Source organism: Oncorhynchus nerka, linkage group LG14 (genome assembly GCF_034236695.1).
Source record: "Oncorhynchus nerka isolate Pitt River linkage group LG14, Oner_Uvic_2.0, whole genome shotgun sequence".
Lineage (NCBI taxonomy): Eukaryota > Metazoa > Chordata > Actinopteri > Salmoniformes > Salmonidae > Oncorhynchus > Oncorhynchus nerka.
This window is the reverse complement of record NC_088409.1, coordinates 45006643-45026449: the sequence shown is the minus strand read 5'-3', so window position 1 is coordinate 45026449 and position 19807 is coordinate 45006643. Positions and strand designations below refer to the sequence as shown.

General features: G+C 45.3%; 1 protein-coding gene across 3 annotated transcripts; it reads right to left on the bottom strand.

Moving 5' to 3' along the window:
- Window positions 1-877: 877 nt before the first annotated feature.
- On the bottom strand, window positions 878-9353 carry LOC115141211 (rhomboid-related protein 2-like). Of its 3 annotated transcripts, none has more exons than XM_029679943.2 (8): window positions 9028-9353; window positions 7347-7628; window positions 5995-6143; window positions 3820-3932; window positions 3313-3413; window positions 3149-3209; window positions 2958-3019; window positions 878-2207 (listed from the first exon to the last, which is right to left on the bottom strand). In XM_029679943.2, the coding sequence occupies exons 2-8, from the start codon at window positions 7611-7613 to the stop codon at window positions 2031-2033; spliced, it is 930 nt and encodes a 309-aa protein (XP_029535803.2). In that variant the 5' UTR covers window positions 7614-7628; window positions 9028-9353; the 3' UTR covers window positions 878-2030. The 3 variants fall into 3 exon arrangements, with proteins under 3 accessions (XP_029535803.2, XP_029535801.2, XP_029535800.2); XM_029679941.2 differs by lacking the exon at window positions 9028-9353 and adding an exon at window positions 8651-9021 and having other exon boundaries at window positions 7347-7652; XM_029679940.2 differs by lacking the exon at window positions 9028-9353 and adding an exon at window positions 8651-9021.
- Between the last annotated feature and the right edge of the window lie 10454 nt (window positions 9354-19807).

Below are 19807 nucleotides of genomic sequence, written 5' to 3'. Positions count from 1 at the left end.
TGCTCTAACTAATGACCTGCACAAAAGGGAAAATGTGAAAATATTGGTTCTCAGTACAAAACCTTAACCCCAAATCCTGGGTGGATTATTGCTGAGCAGATGGTGTGCCAGTCTGGTTCTGCTTTACTACAGGAGCTAGCATTGTTCAATCCCAAACAGACTGGTACCCAATATAGACTGACTCTACCATTCACCTGAGAACCCTGTGTACTGCCCTGAAATGGTCTCTCTTTAGAATATTGGTCAAATCATTTGGCAACACTAGGGGGGATTGATTCACTTTCCAAACGAGTCAGATTCAAATACATTTATAGTCAGGGATTCACATTAGGTGAACCTTGTTTGAGGATTTTATTTAGCCGATTTTCCAGCAGTTTGTTGAATTTAAGAACAAATATTTATGACAACTTGGCTATTACTAATTTATCAGTACTTTCTGAAGTTGATTAACCCTCTTAACCAATGGTTTAAGAGTCCACAAAGCAGACTAGCAAGCACACAATTAAATAATGGCACTGTATTGATGTTCCGAGTCTGGAACTATGGAATGTTCCACATAAACTGGCTAGAGTGGTGGCTGTCATTGGGGTACGATCAATTGTCTTTTTTTGAAGCCACTGTTAGCTAATAATAGAAGCGTGGCACCCTAGGTCAGGTCAGACATCAGTCAAGCAAATATTCTGCTCCGTACCCATTCACTAACCCCCATGTCTGGCTTGCTATAGACCAGATGAATTAAGATATGTTTTTACCAAGATTAACTATTTGTCGTATAACACCAAATAGAGTTTACACAACAAAAAATAATCCAATCATTTTCACAGAGATCGGATTATGCGTGGCTTTGTCAACACAGATCTAAGATCCGAAGGGAATCTTGGAAATGTAAAATAACATTTAATGTAAAAGTGATGATAAGATACAAGATTGAGTATGGAGATAAAAAAAAGAGCTTCAAATACAAAACAAGTCATTTACAATTGGAATGTTATGCTATCTACCTGACATATACTTTGAAAGTACATTGTACAAGTTGTAATTACATAATAAATACCTAAAGTATGTATTGGTTTGTTGAACCGCCATTTGGTTTCACATACCAACTAACAAATATCACCACAAATAAGTTTAGGAAAAACATTTGAAGATATCACCAATAAAAAAAATATGCCATACAAATGGCATAAGATGAGGCCTTTTCAATGACCTTTTCATTTTCCTCATGGACTGTCATACTAAACAGTTATGTAGACTAATACACAGTGGCACAATGGAAATGATATAGACAATGCCTAATATACAATGGAAAGTGCTGCCCTCTACTGTTCCACTGTACACAAACATCCTAAACAACCAAAGGATTAACAGACTGACTGAAATTCAAAACTGCTGGCAAGTAGCAAAAGCTAAAGAGAAACACAAATTAATATCATGCTTTCAATAAATTATCATTGAAAGAGGCTTAGCCAAGGATATGTGAGCAGATTAACATTGATATGTGCTATTGTCAGACAGTGTCTCATCCTGTCAACAGGGAAGTGAAACAATAACCTGGCATTGGGCCATTCTCATGGCTTGTTTACGAATTGACATGCCGTTAACCAACAGATGACACACTTGCTCCTGATGGCTTGAAAATTCCCCCAAAACACACACACTTGTAGGCCAATCTAAAACTTAGAGGAAAGGACCTGCTTGGGGAAATAATGTCCTACCTCACCGACTAATCAGGACAAACATCATTTGGAATAAAATACCCGTAACACCAATTAACTGAGGTATATTGAATTCAGTACAAAACCTAGAGATCAAATTAATAATGCATTTCATTATCAACATCACTAAAAAAAGAACATGTAACAAAGATAATTTGCGCTGAGTGAAATACTACACTTCAACTAGGAATCCCTCTTTCAATTTAAATCTCTTCTCTCCTGCAGTAGAGGTTTACATTTTTTTAGATAACCTACCAAGTCCCTGAAATGTCCTATTTCCGTTATTCAAAACGCATTCATTTGTATAGTGTGAAATTATGCAGGGGAAAGGAAGAAGTTGAAGAGCACAGCGAACAAGAGGAAGACTACGTAGCCGACTATGCAGAGCCAGAAGCGCGGGTCCTTCAGGAGCTTCTGGTTGTAGGCGCTGAAGAACACGTAACCAATGGTCATCCCAGCCACTCCTCCTCCAATGTGCGCCACAAACGAAACCTGAGAGAGACCAGGGAGAAGTCTCATTTCAGTCTAATTTTCCCTTCAAACCAACAAAGTCATGCTGTGCTACAGCCTTACAATTAGCATCCTCTGCCCTGTCGCTGTGGTTAGTATGCAAAGGGTGGACAGTAAAAATACCAGGACCAGTTTAAATGCAGACAGTGCATTTGAAACCGCACTTCTCACAAAGACCAAGAAAACATGAAATAAAAGCAAGATGAGGGGAAGCAGGTGATAGATTAGTAGCTTATAGCCCAGTCAGTTAGGCTGCTGGAAAGACAAACAGCTGCAACCCTTATCTTGCTCTCCGCTTCTCCTAAAGCAGAGAACAAAATCAAGGATCATACTCATCACAGTCTAGTGACAGGAATGGCTTGGGTGCAATAATACAGAGGGACCAGACAGGATGTGTGTGTGACAGAGTGTGTAGAGGGCAATCTGGTTTAGAGATTAGTCAGTCCTGTGTAACTGTAAGCCGTATAATGCAGTTGGGTGGTACTGCTACTGCAGTTTTTTTCTCTCTAGTTTTCTATTTAGGCACACTGATAAAAGCCAGAGCTACTCACTGTTATATTGGTCAAGGGTTGGACTTTGCGTAAGAGCCTCTCCAGTTGTGAACTAAAGACTGTTCTAAAAAAGCCTTGCTCTCTGCTGAAACATTACTTATCTGTCTGTGGAAAATCTTTCACTGCCATGCATTTTAAGAAGAGAAAGGGCATGCAGGACAAACAAAAAAAGATGTCTTACCTTCAAGCCAACGTCGTGAGTAAGAAATCTTCTGTAAAGGGCGAATCCGACATCTGTCCCGACTTGAGGAAAAAAAAACATTGAACGTTTAGTTACTGAAATACAACCACAGAGGCGTGGGCGCTGCTGGAACAGTAAACCTTGAGGCACTGGTGGGGAAATAAGTCGAGTGGATCTAGGAAGGGACCTACCGATAATCACAATCGCTCCAATACGAAACACTCCAAGGAGAGGAATCATCTCTCTGAAGTTCTGTAGGCCAGGGAGTTACACAAGAGGAAAGAACAGGGAAATAATGAGAGGGAGAAAAAAAAAACTGCTAAAATAGTAGAATCAGCAGTTAGCCAGAACTCACCACAACAGCGTTCATGAAGTATCCACCTATGAGGGCATATACCCCCCCAGAGGCCCCTACCAGAGCACTGTGGGGATCAAATATGGAGCTGGCCAGGGAGCCTGAGGACAACATGCATGAGAAGGTCATCTATAGCATTATAGACATTTCAGCTATGAAACCCAAACAGGAAAAATCGAACTTTTGAGAAAAGCGAAAGAATGTCAGAGACTTAAGTGTGAAACGTGATTACCATCTACACAGCTCTGCCTGTGAGTTGCTAGCATTGTACAGTCATGATCAGCAAAAATCCAGAAGAGGTATGTAACAAGTGAGCTAATAATAACTAAGGCAACCTGTCGCGCACATTGTGTTGGTTAACCAATCACATGCTATACTATTCATGTCACTAGCTAAAACAGAGTCAACTTAAAAGCAACTTCATTCAGTTGTAACAGACCTTTAAAGACAACTGTGTCTAATTGACTGTGCGTCAATGGACAAAAAGGGGTGTATGTGGATGCCCACCTGCTAGGACGCCTGCCATGTAGACCATGCCCACTTCAAAGCCTTTGTGGACCAGCTCCAGTGGGATACCCAGCAGTAGCTGCATCACCAGGTTGCCCAGGATGTGCTCCACGCTGTGGGGAAGGAAGACATAGAGAGGAGATGGAGACATGGGAGTTGAGACTTAGGAGTAGTGGTGGCGGCAGGACATGTTCACTGGGGTAGTTTGGTCATTGCAAAGGGGTGCTTGTCAAAGAGAAGTTCATCAATCATTGACATTGAAGCCACAGAAAATCTATCAGAAGCAGAAGTGTCAGCTGGTAAAATTGCCAACCAAAGTGAAAACAACTTTGCATTCTAGCATTAAATATTTTCCAGCTAATAGGGCGGCAGGTTGCCTAGTGGTTAGAGCATTGGGCCAGTAACCGAAAGGTTGCTAGATCGAATCCCCCCTGAACAAGGCAGTTAACCCACTGTTCCTAGGCAGTCATTGTAAATAAGAATTTGTTCTTAACTGACTTGCCTAGTTAAATAAAGGTTAAATATTTTTGTTGATGTTGAAATATCAACGTTAAATCGGATAACCACCAGCTTCTTATGTGGCTGCTAGAAAAACTAGAACACAGGCGTCAACAGCCAATCCAGTAGGGGCTAGAAGCTATAGTCAGCTTTTATTGGTCAAAATCGACACGATATCGCAGAGTATATGCATAAAGTTCAGCTTTCCACAACTTTGGTCCCACCGTGTTCACGCTCCCTCGCGTCACCAAACTGTCCCCCCCGCCCACTTCATTAAAAATTAAATGAGGCTGCATTGTTTCATCACCCACATCATGTTATGTGGATACGTAAGGTCAGGCTGCCTATATGAAACAACACAGTTAATGTTAACTGCAAAACGTTTAGCTTTTAGCTGACGGCTTGGTTGGCACGTATTTGCAAGCAAAGTACATTTCAACACATCCTCAAAAACATTATTGTACCTGAGAAGATCCTCTTAAATTATTTCTGGTAAAAAGTCATTATGGGGTACATTCCACAATTCTGGAGAAGAAAATGCTATCTAAAATCTTCATAAAAGGCATCAGGTAGAAGTAAATTAAGCCATGAATACGAATCTAATTGTACATATCTTAAATGACCACATTTTCATGAATTTGATAATATAAGATTGAAGCCCATTCAAAAACAGCACAGGACTTGCACCAGGAAGTAGGCGAGGCTTTCATAGGGTATAGCTAGCTATAAGCAACTTTTACATAGTCCGAAGATACATTATCTCAATTAAACAGGATTTTACAACCATTCAAATTCATGAAATTCTGGCTTAGCCAATGAAGAGGCACGGCGTTATGTAGGCTATGTCGTCTTGCTGAGCAGTCGGAGCACGTTCGTGAGAACAAGATTTTGAGAGAGAGAAATCCTGTGGATTTAGCACTTTGTGACATCGGCTGATGTAAAAATGGTTTTATAATTACGTTTGATTGATTTGATTGAAATATTTTAACTTTCGTTATATATTGACAATTTAAAACAGGCCTATTCTAGAGGGGGCTTCCACCACCATCTTGCTACCCCCTAGCGCCGCCAGTGTGAGAGTATGATTGAGTGGATAGCCGAGTGAATGTCTTACCAATGAATCAGAACCTGTGGAAAGACTCACAAACACAAACAACGTGCACACTGCAATTTACTTTTAAAAGGTTATTTTTGCTTGAGCCGACATCCAGTGTTTACAGTGAATGCAAGCTCTGTGAACATTTGGGAAATTGCCTTTTAAAGCCTTTCACTTGGATTGAATCGTGACCTCAAACTCTGAAGAAACCAGAACTGCTTTAGCAGTGGCCAAGTGTTATATAAACAGATGATATGGGAGAGAGTGAATCATTTCAGTGAGATGTGGCAAGAGGAATGACCTGCAATGCTCTACTCTTTTGGACACAGATTAAGCCACAGGAGGTTGGTGGCACCTTAATTGGGGAGGGCAGGCTCATGGTAATGGCTGGAGCAGAATCAGTGGAATGGTTTCAAACACATGGCTTCCATGCGTTTGATGCCATTCCATTCGCTCTTATTATGAGCCGTCCTCCCTTCAGCAGCCTCCTGTGGATTACGCCTAGTCCTGGACTAAAATGTTTGGTCAATGGTAAATCTCCAGTGGGTTTGGGCATCTGTGTGAGGTGAGGTGACCCTTACCCAGCGTGGACAAACATGTAGGAGACGAAGCGCCACGCCTCCTCCCGCCGGTCAGACTTGTAAGTGAGAGGGCTGTTCCAGATGCCCTCACCCAGGGTGACCCACTGCTTCTGGGGCTTCCACACCGCATAGTAGATAAACACTGCTAGCTGTCCAGACAGACACAGGTTAGATCAGTGACGAGCTACATAATGACAGGAGGGGTCCTGAAAGGCTAAAACAGTTGCTTTAAATGTAGCCATGAGTCAGCATTTTGCATTGTGTTGCAGTATGGGCAGAGCAGACCATTATAGCAGAATACAAACATACTCCAAACTGATAACACACAATAGCAACAAAGTTAATGAGAAGAACAGAGAGAACCCTAGACAAATTCCTTTGTCTAGGGCACATTTTTCTACTCACAAACTCATTTCACCTTTAATAACTAACACACATCTCAATTATTTTGCCATAACAAGCTCACCATACTACTAAAATATCTGGGAAATGTCATGGACACGGTGTACGGTGTATGATTACAATCACATTCCTTGGGAGGATAGCCTTAAACCCTGGTCCCAATGTTAATTGTGCTCAAACTCTATTTTTATTGAGCCAACGCATAGGTCTAGGGATTGCTCTAAGAATCTTGGATGAATTCAGACATTGAGATGGATAAGCTGGCCGAGACCTCCCACAGCAGAAGAGAGGAAGGAAGAGAGAGAGAGCTCTTCAGTTTGGACCTTAGCCACATCCAAACTCAGAGAGTGTGAATACACAAATACCAATGGTTGGCCATTTAATCGAGCTCGCCAGCTTGTAGTCCTAAAAAACGGAAATGAGTTACCTCTGGTTCGTTCAGCCATTCCTATGGGGGAAATTAATGGGGAAAGAATATGGTTTTGGGATAAACATAGAAAATAAGGTCTGAGGTTAACACAGGCCAAGGAGAGACATTTTATTCTAAGAGATAATAGGTCAGTTAAAATGACCTTTATGAATTATGAAGCCTTTGTACTTTATGTGCTTCAAAACTCACAAAAAGTGACATTAGCTGATTAAGATTATCTCATAGAACAAAACGTATAAGATCTCCTAAGCCTGTGTTTACCACAGACCTTATTTCTGGCATTTATTTTCTTTAAATTCATTTCCCCATAGGCTTTGTCCAATGAACCATGATGGAGGTATAATATCAGCTGCACCTCTCTCTTTAAATACCATGTCCAGAGCATTTCCTGAAATCGAAAATTCACTCAGGTATAACACAATCATAACAACGTATGCAGATGCAAAAGAGGCTACTTGTTGTCAATGCTGTGCTGCCATTAGTAGGATGCGTATTAACCATGATGTGTTTTAACCCTCACCTCTCCGATGCTGATGAGGATGATGAAGATGGGAGGGGGGCAGCAGTTGGCTCGCTCCCGGTACCGTTCGTGGAGTTCTTCCGGAAGCATCCACTTGGAGATGGAGCGATGGAACCTCTCGCAGCATCCAACCTTCCTATTCCCGTCATCATCACCTCCCGCATCCCCCATCTGTCTCCCATCTCTGTCTAAAGGGTCTACAGCGAGGGGGTCCTGCTCTTCAATGTCTCTGTCGAGGGGGTCCTGCTCTTCAATGTCTCTGTCCATCACTCAGATCGTAGCCTAGACAAATAGAGTGGATGAGTCCTACAGTCAAATGAATTGACAGGAAGAACACAATACATTTCAGATCTCTATGAAAGTATGTCATTGTCTTTTCAGTATTGTGTCGATAGACACTGGTTTCCTAGACACGGATTAAATTTGACTTCATCTGTGTCTGGGAAACTAGACCACAGGCAGAGGATTTTCTTATGGAATAAAACCATTAAAAGGTGAGGATTGCACCATTCAATGTAACAGCAATTGATTTGTTAAGAGTGTATGTTGTGTTAAATGGGTTGGGTTTGTGTCAGATTAACAAAACTAAGGGTGAGATATTGTCTTCCGAATTATTGGTTGAGTAGCTTCAGGGTTAACGACACATTGGTGAGGTATTTGATGCTGTGATAAACATGAGAAAGAGCTGAAGTTCAGCTTTGACGTATACAATTGTTGTCTCTAGGGACAATTACAGTAGCTATACAAATCTTCCTGGAACACAGAGCAGATGCTTTTTGAAATTATCCTAATAAAGGGCTCCCCAATCACATTCAGCCGTGGGATGATATTTACTTGAGCTGACGGTCATGGGGCCGGAAAATGTACTGCAAGAATCCCAAACAGATATAGTATTTGGCAAAAACAATAATTAAAACATTGATTACATTGGGATACAATCACATATGCCACTCTATTAATGTGTGTGTGGGGGGGGTACAAATAAATTCGGACCGCCCATTGGGGAACCCTGGCCTAATACATCAAAGGCTGATATATTGGACTACTTTGGAGTCTGCCACTGTAGGGTCAATATGAGTGACAGAAATACAAGCCCATCAATACAATTTCAAAGTGAATTTTCCTAAGCCCTTTTTTTGACAACGTGGCTTTTTTTCAATTTACCTGTATATGAACCATGTAAACGTAACCCACACACACATGATCATGTCCCATTCAGTACAGAAGTTGGTCTACACATTTTCCATAATAACAGAGGCCTATATAGCAGGTAATGGTGTTTGTAAAGTTTAGAAGTAACTTACGTAACGTTACTGATTGGTAGTGCTGTCGTGTAAAATGATTCAACTCAACGTTTCCACTAGCATCTTAAAATATATAAATTACTGTAGAAGTTTCTCTTTAATACTTTTTATATTTTAAAGCAATTCTAAAACAGTCCGGACATTCCAAGGCGCGTAAAATCCTCACTACTGTCCTTGGGAAAATGACGGTCAATTCTGATAAATGACTTGAGATAATTATAGACCTCCCTTCGCTTTTCCTGCTACGAACTTCCTTCCTTTTCCAAACAAACCACTGAAGCACCCCCACTTGAAACGAATAGACTACTGAATCTCATTTCATAAATCTAAAAAGTTGAATGTAGCGCAAATTTCGCAGGCATTTTGCAACAACTCACCTGCGCTTCCGGTAACACCTGAGACCGGTGACGCCATCATGGGCTTGAGGCTTTGGCTGGAGGTCCCCATTGATGAAACGTCCTCCATCAACAACATATTATTAAAAGTGTGATATGCATCGTTGTTTCGTGGACCACAGACAAACGAGTCATATACTTGTTTATCAACGATTCTGGTGTTCAAATATTTTAATTGTTCCAAAGGAAAAGCTTGTTGTACTATCAAGCATCCTATCAATGCCATTTCTGCACAATACGAGTTGTACCACTAGAGGGTGTAAGAGCCCATTACAAAAGAGAGACACCCATAATTATTTAATTTTTAAAAGTTTTACATGTACTGACTATTGGGCTGCTTGTTGATTTTCACATATACACCCAGTGATGCCAATTTAGCCATTTTGTTGCTAGATTTAGCAACTTTTCAGACTACCCTGGCAACCTTTTTTCAAACAGCACCTAGCAACAAATTTAGCTACTTTTAAAAATGTATTTGGAATTTTAGCAACTTTTGTAAAGTGACTCAAATGCTCAAATGCATGCATTTTCCCTCTAAATGACACAAAAAAAACGATATTCTCTGTCACACACTCAGTCACAACACACGTGCCTGGCTGCAAAAGTGCATTGTGAGTGACGTTTGCAGCAGGGGCTCAGCTCGTGCACATGCAGCAGCAGGCCAGAAGCAATTTCAGCAAATTGCAAATCATTGTTGGCTGACTGCAGCAGCACGGAATTGACAGCCAAACCCAAGGAATATAGTTGGTCACGAATGTTTGATCTTGAACAGAGCTTACAACATCAATCAACATGTCTCAATCAAAACTGAACAGCCAGAAGTACAGAAAAGAGTGTGAGTCTGTACCTGAACAAATGTCAAATCATATTTTTTGCAGAGATGGCCAGTCAATTTGAGTAACGTTATTGTGTATTCTACGTAATGACGCATGTTACGTTATCACGCAAAGACATCACAACGTCATTTAGCAACAAATCAACCTGCCTCTAGCAACTTACCCTGAAAATGAGTTGGCAACACTGTATACACCAATCCTCTTAGATCTTCACAAGTGCCCATGGGGGTAGGAAGTAGTGTTAAATTAGACATTTTGGAATTGTCACAATAGTTACCCCCAACCTGATAACTCCTCAAGTCATAGAGTGCATTCGGATATGGAACGCCATTTGGGTCTTTGCTTGTCAAAAAAGATACACGTCAAATAACACTATTTGACATGTCAAATAAGCTTGTTCACCAATCGGGACCTGAATATGACTGACTGCACGTCACATAATCATTTAACACGTTGATACATTTTTTACGTCGTTGTCACACATTGATTACACTAGAAATCCTATTCGATATGTCACAACGATTCACCGATATGTATGCTATGATGCTAGTAAAGTTTTGTCTCGTGCACCTGCCGCTGCCGCACGAGTGCAGACACACTTCCCCTTAATAGTGATGGGCATTCCGGCCCTTTTCAGTGAGCCAGCTCGTTCGGTTCAGATCAACAAAAAGAGCTTTTGGCTCCCAAACGGCTCTTTAAAAAAAAATATGTTTTGTATTTTTTTAAAGACAAACAGTTTGCAATAGTTTTACTATGGTTGGTGTTAAAACAATTCTCATTAAATTATTAAATGAACTCATACTCTACTTTAACCACAATGTATATAAAAAATGCATTGGTTTGTTATGAAAAAGAATGCTATTAAACATTTGCATTTAAAGTATAACTTTTTTATGTATTGTAATGACCTGGCTAGATCATAAAGGAACAATTGTCCAGACAGAGGATTGAGTTTACGAATTGACGGTTTATTAACCCAACTTCACACAGGCTACTGTTTGGCTGTAGCCCACGCCAAATAAATGGCCACCCAATAAAACCACCGTGACCTTCTCTTGTGAAGGCCAGACATAAGAGAGAGAACCATGGCTAAACCTGGTCTTAACTTCCAATGCTCCATTACATCCCCGCTGTCAGAGTGTCGACGATGGTCTCTGCCTCCTGGTCAGGCAGAGCATAGGGCTCAGGCCAATAGTCCATGGCTATGAGCACCAAGCGGTTTCCACTGTCTGTGGTGGGGAACAGCCCAACTACATCCACTCTCACCCTTTCCATGGGAGCCCCCACTGGGAACTGTTGGAGCTGAGCATGAGAGCGGCCTGGGGGATCCTTTCTCGCTGTGCAGTTATCACAGTGGCGGCAAAAGTCCTCCACATCCCTCTTGTGCTGCCCCCAGTAAAACTCCTGACGGAGGCGGCGGAGTGTTTTTGTGACCCCAAAGTGTCCAGTCCCCCCCCCCCCCCCATGAGTGCTCTGGAGCCTCCCGCAGTGCTTTTGGGACCACCACCTGCCACCTCTCCTCTCCCGTAGCTGACTCCTTCCATGACTCAGCCATTCCTTTGACCCAACCCTTTGCACGCCATCAGCCATCGCTGGCCTCAACTTTGACCACAACCCACTGTAGCACTGGGTGTAGGTCTGTGTCCACCTGCTGCTGCCCCATTCAGCCACGTGGCAGTCTGCAGCTCACAACAGACAGGCCCGCCCCCACACACTGTAGCACTGGGTGTAGGTCTGTGTCCCGTCCCTGCTGCTGCCCCATTCAGCCACGTCGACAGTCTGCAGCTCACAACAGACAGGCCCGCTCGCCCAACACACTGTAGCACTGGGTGTAGGTCTGTGTCCCGTCCCGTCCCTGCCCCCATTCAGCCACGTCGACAGTCTGCAGCTCACAACAGACAGGCCCGCTCGCCCAACACACTGTAGCACTGGGTGTAGGTCTGTGTCCCGTCCCTGCTGCTGCCCCCATTCAGCCACATCGACAGTCTGCAGCTCACAACAGACAGGCCCGCTCGCCCAACACACTGTGGCACAGACCCCCTCCTCTGCACACAGCTCTCTCTCCCGTCCCTCTCTCCGCTCACGGTGGCGGCACCCGTCTGCAGTACAGGGCCGACGGGACATGGCGTCGGCGTTGGAGTGGTGTGCCCCTGCCCTGTGCACCACTGTGAAGTCATACGGCTGAAGCTCCTCCAACCCACGTGCCACCTGCCCCTCTGGCTCTCTGAAAGACATGAGCCACTGGAGAGCAGAGTGGTCAGTCCGTACAGTAAAGGGCGGGCCACCCAGGTAGTACTTGAAGTGTTTGATGGACACCACAACAGCAAGGAGCTCCCGCCAGGTGACACAGTAGCGGCGCTCATGTTTGTCAAATGTTTTTCTGAAGTACGCCACCACTCTCTCCCCCTCTGGCCCCACCTGAGCCAGCACCCCACCCATGCCCACATTGCTTGTGTCTGTGTCCAGGATAAGGGCAAGGTGAGGTCAGGGGGGCGAGCACGGGGGCCCCGATCAGTGCACGTTTGAGGGTGTTGAAGGCCTCCTCACACTCCACTGTCCAAGTGAAGGCCCTGTCCTTCGGCAGCAGGCGGTTCAGGGGCGACGCTTGAGAAGCCCTGTACAAACCTCCTGTAGTACGAGGGCAGGCCCAGGAATCCTTCCAGCTGATGCTGGTCGGTGGGGGTGGGCCAGTCTCGGATAGTCCTCCATGGTGCTGATACCCTCCTTCCCCACTCGGTGGCCCAAGCAGGACACCTCTCTCCTCATGAAGTGGCACTTCTCGGGGTGGAGCTTCAGACCTGCGGCAGCCACCTGCTCCAGCACACGCCGTAGCGCCCCCCAGGGCTGATTGGAAGGAGCTGCCATGGGTCGGGATGTCGTCGAGGTATACCAGACACTTCTGTCGGTGGATGCCATCCAGCACCCTGTCAATCAAACACTCAAAAGTAGCTGGAGCGTTGCACAGGCCGAAGCACAGGACCTTGAACTGCCAGTGTCCTCTGTTGGTGGAGAACACAGTTTTGGCTCTGGCTTCTGGGGAGAGGGGCACCTGCCAGTAGCCACTACTGAGGTCTAGTGAGGAGAACCAGGAGGACCCCCTAACCAGGTCCAGCGACTCATCGATACGGGGTATGGGGTATGAGTCCTTCCTGGTTACCTCATTCAGCCGCCTGTAGTTTGCACAGAAGTCAACCATGAGTCTCTGCTGCTTTAACTGTTGGAGTAAAGGTTTTGTTGGGTTGAGTGAATGTGACATTCGGGGGGGGGGGGGGGGGGAGTGTGCCCCATTCAGGTCTAACTGGCAGCCTGTGTCCTAAGAAAGTCCAACCCCAGTATACAAGGGTCCTGCACAGCCGCCACCCACACAGGATGATGCACAGTCCTGCCCCCTACTATCAGAGTCATTATTCCCTTCCCTTTCATGGGTGCCAGCTCACCTGTGACTGTGTGGAGCTGCACAGTTGTCGACTCAAACTGAGTCCAACCTGGCACAATATCCAGCCTCACCAGGGTTAGTGTGGACCTAGTGTCCACCAGGGCAGAGCAGGGCACCCCCTCCACAGTGACAGGGGCATGACAAATGTCCCCAACACAGGTCCGGTCCACCACAGCAAAAGGCTCCATCAGCTTGCCCTCGTCTGCTTCTGGGGGAAGTGGAGCCTTGCTTCCCCGTCTGTGCCGGTGGGCTCCTCCTGAAGATGATGGTGGTTGGGAAAGAGAGCCAGGGGTCCGCACTACCCGGTCTATGCGGACCCAGAGCCGTTTCCCTGAGCTCTGGGGGACATGGGGCAATCCCGGCGCAGATGGCCTGGCTGGCCACACCCCTAGCAGACTCTGGGACCAGGGCGTGTGTTTCGTGCCGCCTGTAGCGAGACAGCACGAATGAGTTCAGTCATTTCAGCCACCCATGCAGGCTTTTTCTAGCTTTGGGCTGCTCTGCTCTTCCCCCCAGCCCGCACAGTGGGTCTGTCTCCCTGCACCCCATCAAAGCCCCAGCTGAAGCTCCAGCCCACACCAGCTCCCTCTCCAAAGCCATCTCCAAGGCTATCGGCAATGACTCAGGATGAGCCAGCTGGGTCTGTATGCGCAGCGCCGTAGGAGAGAGCGCCTGTATGATCTTTTGTTACCTGTGCTAGCTCGCTTTGCACGGAGGGGGGCATGTGAGCATATGCCCACCGAGAGAGGCACTCAATCCGTGAGGCACAAAGCCAACTGCAGTTCCCTATCTTCAATAATTCCTCCATGGCGCTCGATGGCGCCAGGCTGCCCTGCATCACGCACTCCTGCCATCATCAATTACGCACACCTGCCTTCCCTCGTTACACACATCAGCAATATTTTGTTCACCTGGACTCACTCATCACCTGTTTATTACCTCCCCTGTATTTGTCAGTTCCCCTGCTCTGTTCCCTGCTGATGCATTGATTGTCTTTTCTTTGTGTCACCTGTTTGCTGATGCTGTTCCTTTTTTGTTCCATGTTCGTTATTTATTAAATGTTTTACTCCCCCTACCTGCTTCGTCTCTCCAGCGTCATCCATGTGACATAATGCAGAAGCCACTGTTAAGCGGAACCAAGGTATTTATGTAACACAGGGAGATATGGAGTGCAGATCCGGGGAAGCTTGGATGAGTTGTAGGAAACCAGATGTGGAGGCTGAGGTTGGAGTGTGCTGGGTTGGGACAGGGTAAATGGGTCCGGAGGGGAATCCAAGGGAGCAGAGGCAGAGGCGCAGAGAGGCAGAGGTGCAGAGAGGCAGAGGTGCAGAGAGGCAGAGGCGCAGAGAGGCAGAGGTGCAGAGAGGCAGAGGTGCAGTGAGGCAGAGGCGCAGTGAGGCAGAGGCGCAGAGGTGCAGAGAGGCAGAGGTGCAGAGAGGCAGAGGTGCAGAGAGGCAGAGGCAGAGAGGCAGAGGCGCAGAGAGGCAGGGGCAGAGGCGCAGAGAGGCAGAGAGGGCAGAGGCAGAGAGGCGCAAAGAGAGGGAGGCAGAGAGAGGGAGAGTGAGAGATCCCTAGGGGGTGTGACAGCCGAGCAGTCTAAGTCGCTGGATCAAGGCACCAATCTCTTCGGGGGCGTGGGTTTGAATCCCACTGCTGTCACTGGACTATTAACGGGAACAGTTGGATGTACTCCAAAGAGTAGTTTGAGAAACACTGGTATAAGCTGTTTGGGCCAAAAGGTAACCGGAGCCCACAACTGTTAGAAGGTCAAAACTTTGATGTAAATGTCCCTTTTAGAAAGGTAGTCAAACTGTCAGTCAGGGCTGTTATTGGCTAGTTGCTTTCTGGGTATAGACCTTTAGACGCAAAGTGCATTGGCTCATGAGTCAATAATTGGCATGCATTAAAATAAAACTTATTTACAGAAGTATTCAGACCCTTTGCTATGAGACTCAAAATTGAGCTCAGGTGCATCCTTTTTTCCATTGATCTCATCCTTGAGATGTTTCTACAACTTTATTGGAGTCCACCTCTGGTAAATACAATTGATTGATTGGACATTATTTGTATAGGCACCTGTCTGTTGACGTGACTATCATTAATGTGATGACTGCTTTTTATCGAATAATTACATACCATGTTTAAATTAATCATGTAACAATGAACTCATTAGGAATTTGGGGCATCACAGGAACAGTTGTTTACCAAGTTACTATCTCCCGACTTAAACTCTAAAGATCTCTTACATAAATAACAGTCAATTATAAATTATTACCTCACCAATCTCATTCTGAACGTTGCATAATCCTTGGATATCTGCATAACCCTAACCTAAGTGACGAATCAACGATACACAAATTGGCTTAATTATTTATTAACTAACTAACTAAATCACACAGAATATGTAAACACACACAGCATATGTTATTGATTACATACATAATACAATGAAAACAGGTCCCTAGGGGACTAACAAAAGCATGACCGATTGGTTACACAATGGAAAGGGGAGGGGTATGCAAGGAGAGGGAGAGACAAAGAGCCAACTTCTCACACACATTTGGAAGCTACGCTCACGGAAAGAAATATGAATACTTTGCACATGAGCGACCACTCCATTCGGAAAAAGAAATGCAATATATATTTACACGTAGATGTCTTTCTCTGTCGTCTGTTGAAACCACTCGATCCGTCTATGGGAAGTGCTTCAATGTAAGTCTCTGGTTGTCCACCAGAGGTCACAATGTCCTTCCTAGTTGTAGGCTTTCTTCTGTTCTGGAGTGTTCTGTAGAATGGATACTTCAGGTGTACCACATGGTGTTCAGAGGGATCTGTCCTTCCCTCTCATCTTTGGTTGAATGTCCTAGGCTACTTTACTTACAAAGTTTCATGTTTTGGTCTGGTTTACAAAGGTTCTAACCATTTCAATGTGTGGACCTCGGCCTCACGTTCTCTGGTCTCAATGGTTGATTATTCAGGGTACAGCTAGTATCACTTTGCACGCCGGCAGCAACCCGGCATGTTTTGGTCTAATGTAAATTTCGTTAGCAAGTCCTTTTAAGCACTCTGGTCTTTGGGGCGTTCCATCACGCCAACACAATGTCTGGGCTCACGTGGGCATGGTTACTGACTGGGCCCAGGTTTATATGAAACGCTATTATCTCACTTAGAATGCTAAAATCATACTTAGAAGAAAATCCCCCAAAAAGTAAGAGATAAAAATAACAAATAATTAAAGAGCAGCAGTAAATAACAATAACGGGGCTATATAAAGGGGGTACCGGTACGGAGTCAATGTGCGGGGGGCACCGGTGTCGAGGTAATTGAGATAATGATGTACATGTAGTTAGTTATTAAAGTGACCTATGCATAGATAATAAAAGAGTAACAGAAGAGCGTGGGGGGGGGGGGCAATGCAAATAGTTTGGGTAGCCATTTGATCAGGTGTTCAGGAGTCTTACGGCTTGGGAGTAGAAGCTGTTTAGAAGCCTCTTGGACCTAGACTTGGCGCTCCGGTACCGCATTCCCATTCGGTAGTATAGACAATAGTCTATGACTAGGGTGGCTGGAGTCTTTGACAATTTTTAGGGCCTTCCTCTGACGCCGTCTGGTACAGAGGTCCTGGATGGCAGGAAGCTTGGCCCCAGTGATGTACTGGGCTGTACGCACTACCCTCTGTAGTGCCTTGCAGTCGGAGGCCGAGCAGTTTCCATATCAGACAATGATGCAACCCGTCAGGATGCTCTCGATGGTGCAGCTGTAAAACCTTTTGATGTTCTGAGGACCCATGAACTAAATTCTAAAGTCTCTTGAGGGGGAATAGGTTTTGTTGTGCCCTGTCCACAATGGTCTTGGTGTGCTTGGGCCATGTTAGTTTGTTGGTGATGTGGACACCAAGGAACTTGAAGCTCTCAACCTGCTCCACTACTGCCCCGTTGATGAGAATGGGAGCGTGCTCGGTCCTCCTTTTGCTGTAGTCCACAATCATCTCCTTTGTCTTGATCACATTGAGGGAGAGGTTGTTGACCTTGCACCACATGGTCAGGTCTCTGACCTCCTCCCTATAGGCTGTCTCATTGTTGTCGGTGATCAGGCCACCATTGTTGTCATCAGCAAACTTAATGATGGTGTTGGAGTCGTGCCTGGCCGTGCAGTCATGAGTGAACAGGGAGTACAGGAGGGGACTGAGCACGACCAACCTGAGGGGCCCCCGTGTTGAGGATCAGCGTGGCGGATGTGTTGTTACCTACCCTTACCACCTGGGGGGCGGCCCATCAGGAAGTCCAGGATCCAGTTTCAGAAGGAGGTGGTGTTTAGTCCCAGGGTCCTTAGTTTAGTGATGAGCTTTGAGAGCACTATGGTGTTGAATGCTGAGCTGTTATCAATGAATAGCATTTTTCACATAGGTGTTCCTTTTGTCCACGTGGGAAAGGGCAGTGTGGAGTGCAATAGAGATTGCATCATCTGTGGATCTGTTGGTGCGGTATGCTATTTGGAGTGTGTCTAGGGTTTCTGGGATAATGGTGTTGATGTGAGCCAGCCTTTCAAAGCACTTCATGGCTACAGACGTGAGTTCTTCAGGTCGGTAGTCACTTAGGCAGGTTACCTTAGTGTTATTGGGCACAGGGACTATGGTGGTCTGCTTGAAACATGTTGGTATTACAGACTCAGCCAGTTGGTCAGCACATGCTCGAAGTACACGTCCTGGTAATCAGTCTGGCCCAGCGGGCTTGTGAATGCTGTCCTGTTTAAAGATCTTACTCACATCAGCTGCGGAGAGCGTGATCACACAGTCGTCCGGAACAGCTGATGCTCTCATGCATGTTTCAGTGTTACTTGCCTCGAGGCGAGCATAGAAGTTATTTAGCTTGTCTGGTAGGCTCTTGTCACTGGGCAGCTCTCGGCTGTGATTCCGTTTGTAGTCTGTAAGCCCTGCCACGAGTGTCGGAGCCAGTGTAGGACGATTTGATCTTAGTCCTGTATTGACGCTGTGCCTATTTGATGGTTCGTCAGGGGGCATAGCGGGATTTCTTATGAGCTTTCGGGTTAGAGTCCCGCTCCTTGAAAGCGGCAGCTCTACCCTTTAGCTCAGTGCGAATGTTGCCTGTAATCCATGGCTTCTGGTTGGGGTATGTACGTACAGTCACAGTGGGGACTACGTCCTCGATGCACTTATTGATAAAGCCAGTGACTGATGAGGTGTACTCCTCAATGCCATCGGAAGAATCCCGGAACATATTCCAGTCTCTGCTAGCAAAACAGTCCTGTAGTTTAGCATCTGCTTCATCTGACCATTTATTTTATTGACCAAGTCACTGGTGCTTCCTGCTTTAATTTGTGCTTGTAAGCAGGAATCAGGAGGATAGCGTTATGGTCAGATTTGCCAAATGGAGGGCGAGGGAGAGCTTTGTACATGAGGAAAGGTGGTCTAGAAATGTTTTCCCTCTGGTTGCACATTTAACATGCTGACAGAAATGAGGTAAAACTGATTTAAGTCCCTGGCCACTAGGAGCGCCGCCACTGGATGAGCGTTTTCCGGTTTGCTTACGGCGGAATACAGCTCATTGAGTGTGGTTTTAGTGCCAGCCTCAGTCAATGGTGGCATGTAGTTTGTACTTTACTCCGTTCATCTTTCCCTCAATCCTGACTAGTCTCATCTCATCCCTGCCGCTTAAAAACATCCCCATAGCAAGTTGCTGCCACCACGCTTCACCGTAGAATGGTATTGGTACCGCCTGTCCCCCCCCCCCCAGACGTGACGCTTAGCATTCAGGCCAGAGTTCAATTTTGGTTTCATCAGACCAGAGAATCTTGTTTCGCATGGTCCGAGTCCTTCAGGTGCCTTTTGGCAAACTCCAAGCAGGCTGTCATGTGCCTTTTAGAGTGGTTTCCTTTTGGCCACAACCATAAAGGCCTGATTGGTGGAGTGCTGCAGATATGGTGGTCCTTCTGAAAAATCTGTGCCTCGACACAATCCTGTCTGAGTTCTACGGACAATTCCTTCGACCACATGGCTTGGTTTTTGCTCTGACATGCACGGTCAACTGTAGGACCTTATATAGACAGGTGTGTGCTCATTTCCAAATCATGTTCGATCAATTTTATTTACCACATGTGGAGTCCAAGTTGTAGAAACAATGGAAACAGGATGCTCCGGAGCTCAATATCAAGTATTTTGCAAAAGGTATGAATAAGGTCTGTTAAGCTTTAATAAATGTGTAAAAAAAAGATGTATTTACCTAATTTTAGAACAAGGCTGTGTCGTAACAAAATGTGGAAAAAGTGAAGGGGTCTGAAATCTTTCCGAATGCACTGTAATGGTCTTCAACTGATTATGCAACCTTAAAGCACATGCACTGCACAAATAAACCTTCCTTTGACAAAATACTAACTTAGTCATTTACTTAAATAAAAAATTACTTAAAATTTACTTAAAAAGACAAACAGTTTGTTCAACAAAGCATAACAAAAAAGTATTTGAGGGAAACCA

Bases quoted from the DNA above. Each gene is read 5' to 3' on its own strand.
- LOC115141211 (XM_029679943.2), bottom strand. From the start codon at position 7,613: ATGGACAGAGACATTGAAGAGCAGGACCCCCTCGACAGAGACATTGAA. The intron at 3,210-3,312 runs GTGAGTTCTGGC...CCTGGCCTACAG, and splicing joins ACTTCATGAACGCTGTTGTG to AACTTCAGAGAGATGATTCC. The intron at 3,020-3,148 runs GTAGGTCCCTTC...TTTTTCCTCAAG, and splicing joins TGGAGCGATTGTGATTATCG to TCGGGACAGATGTCGGATTC.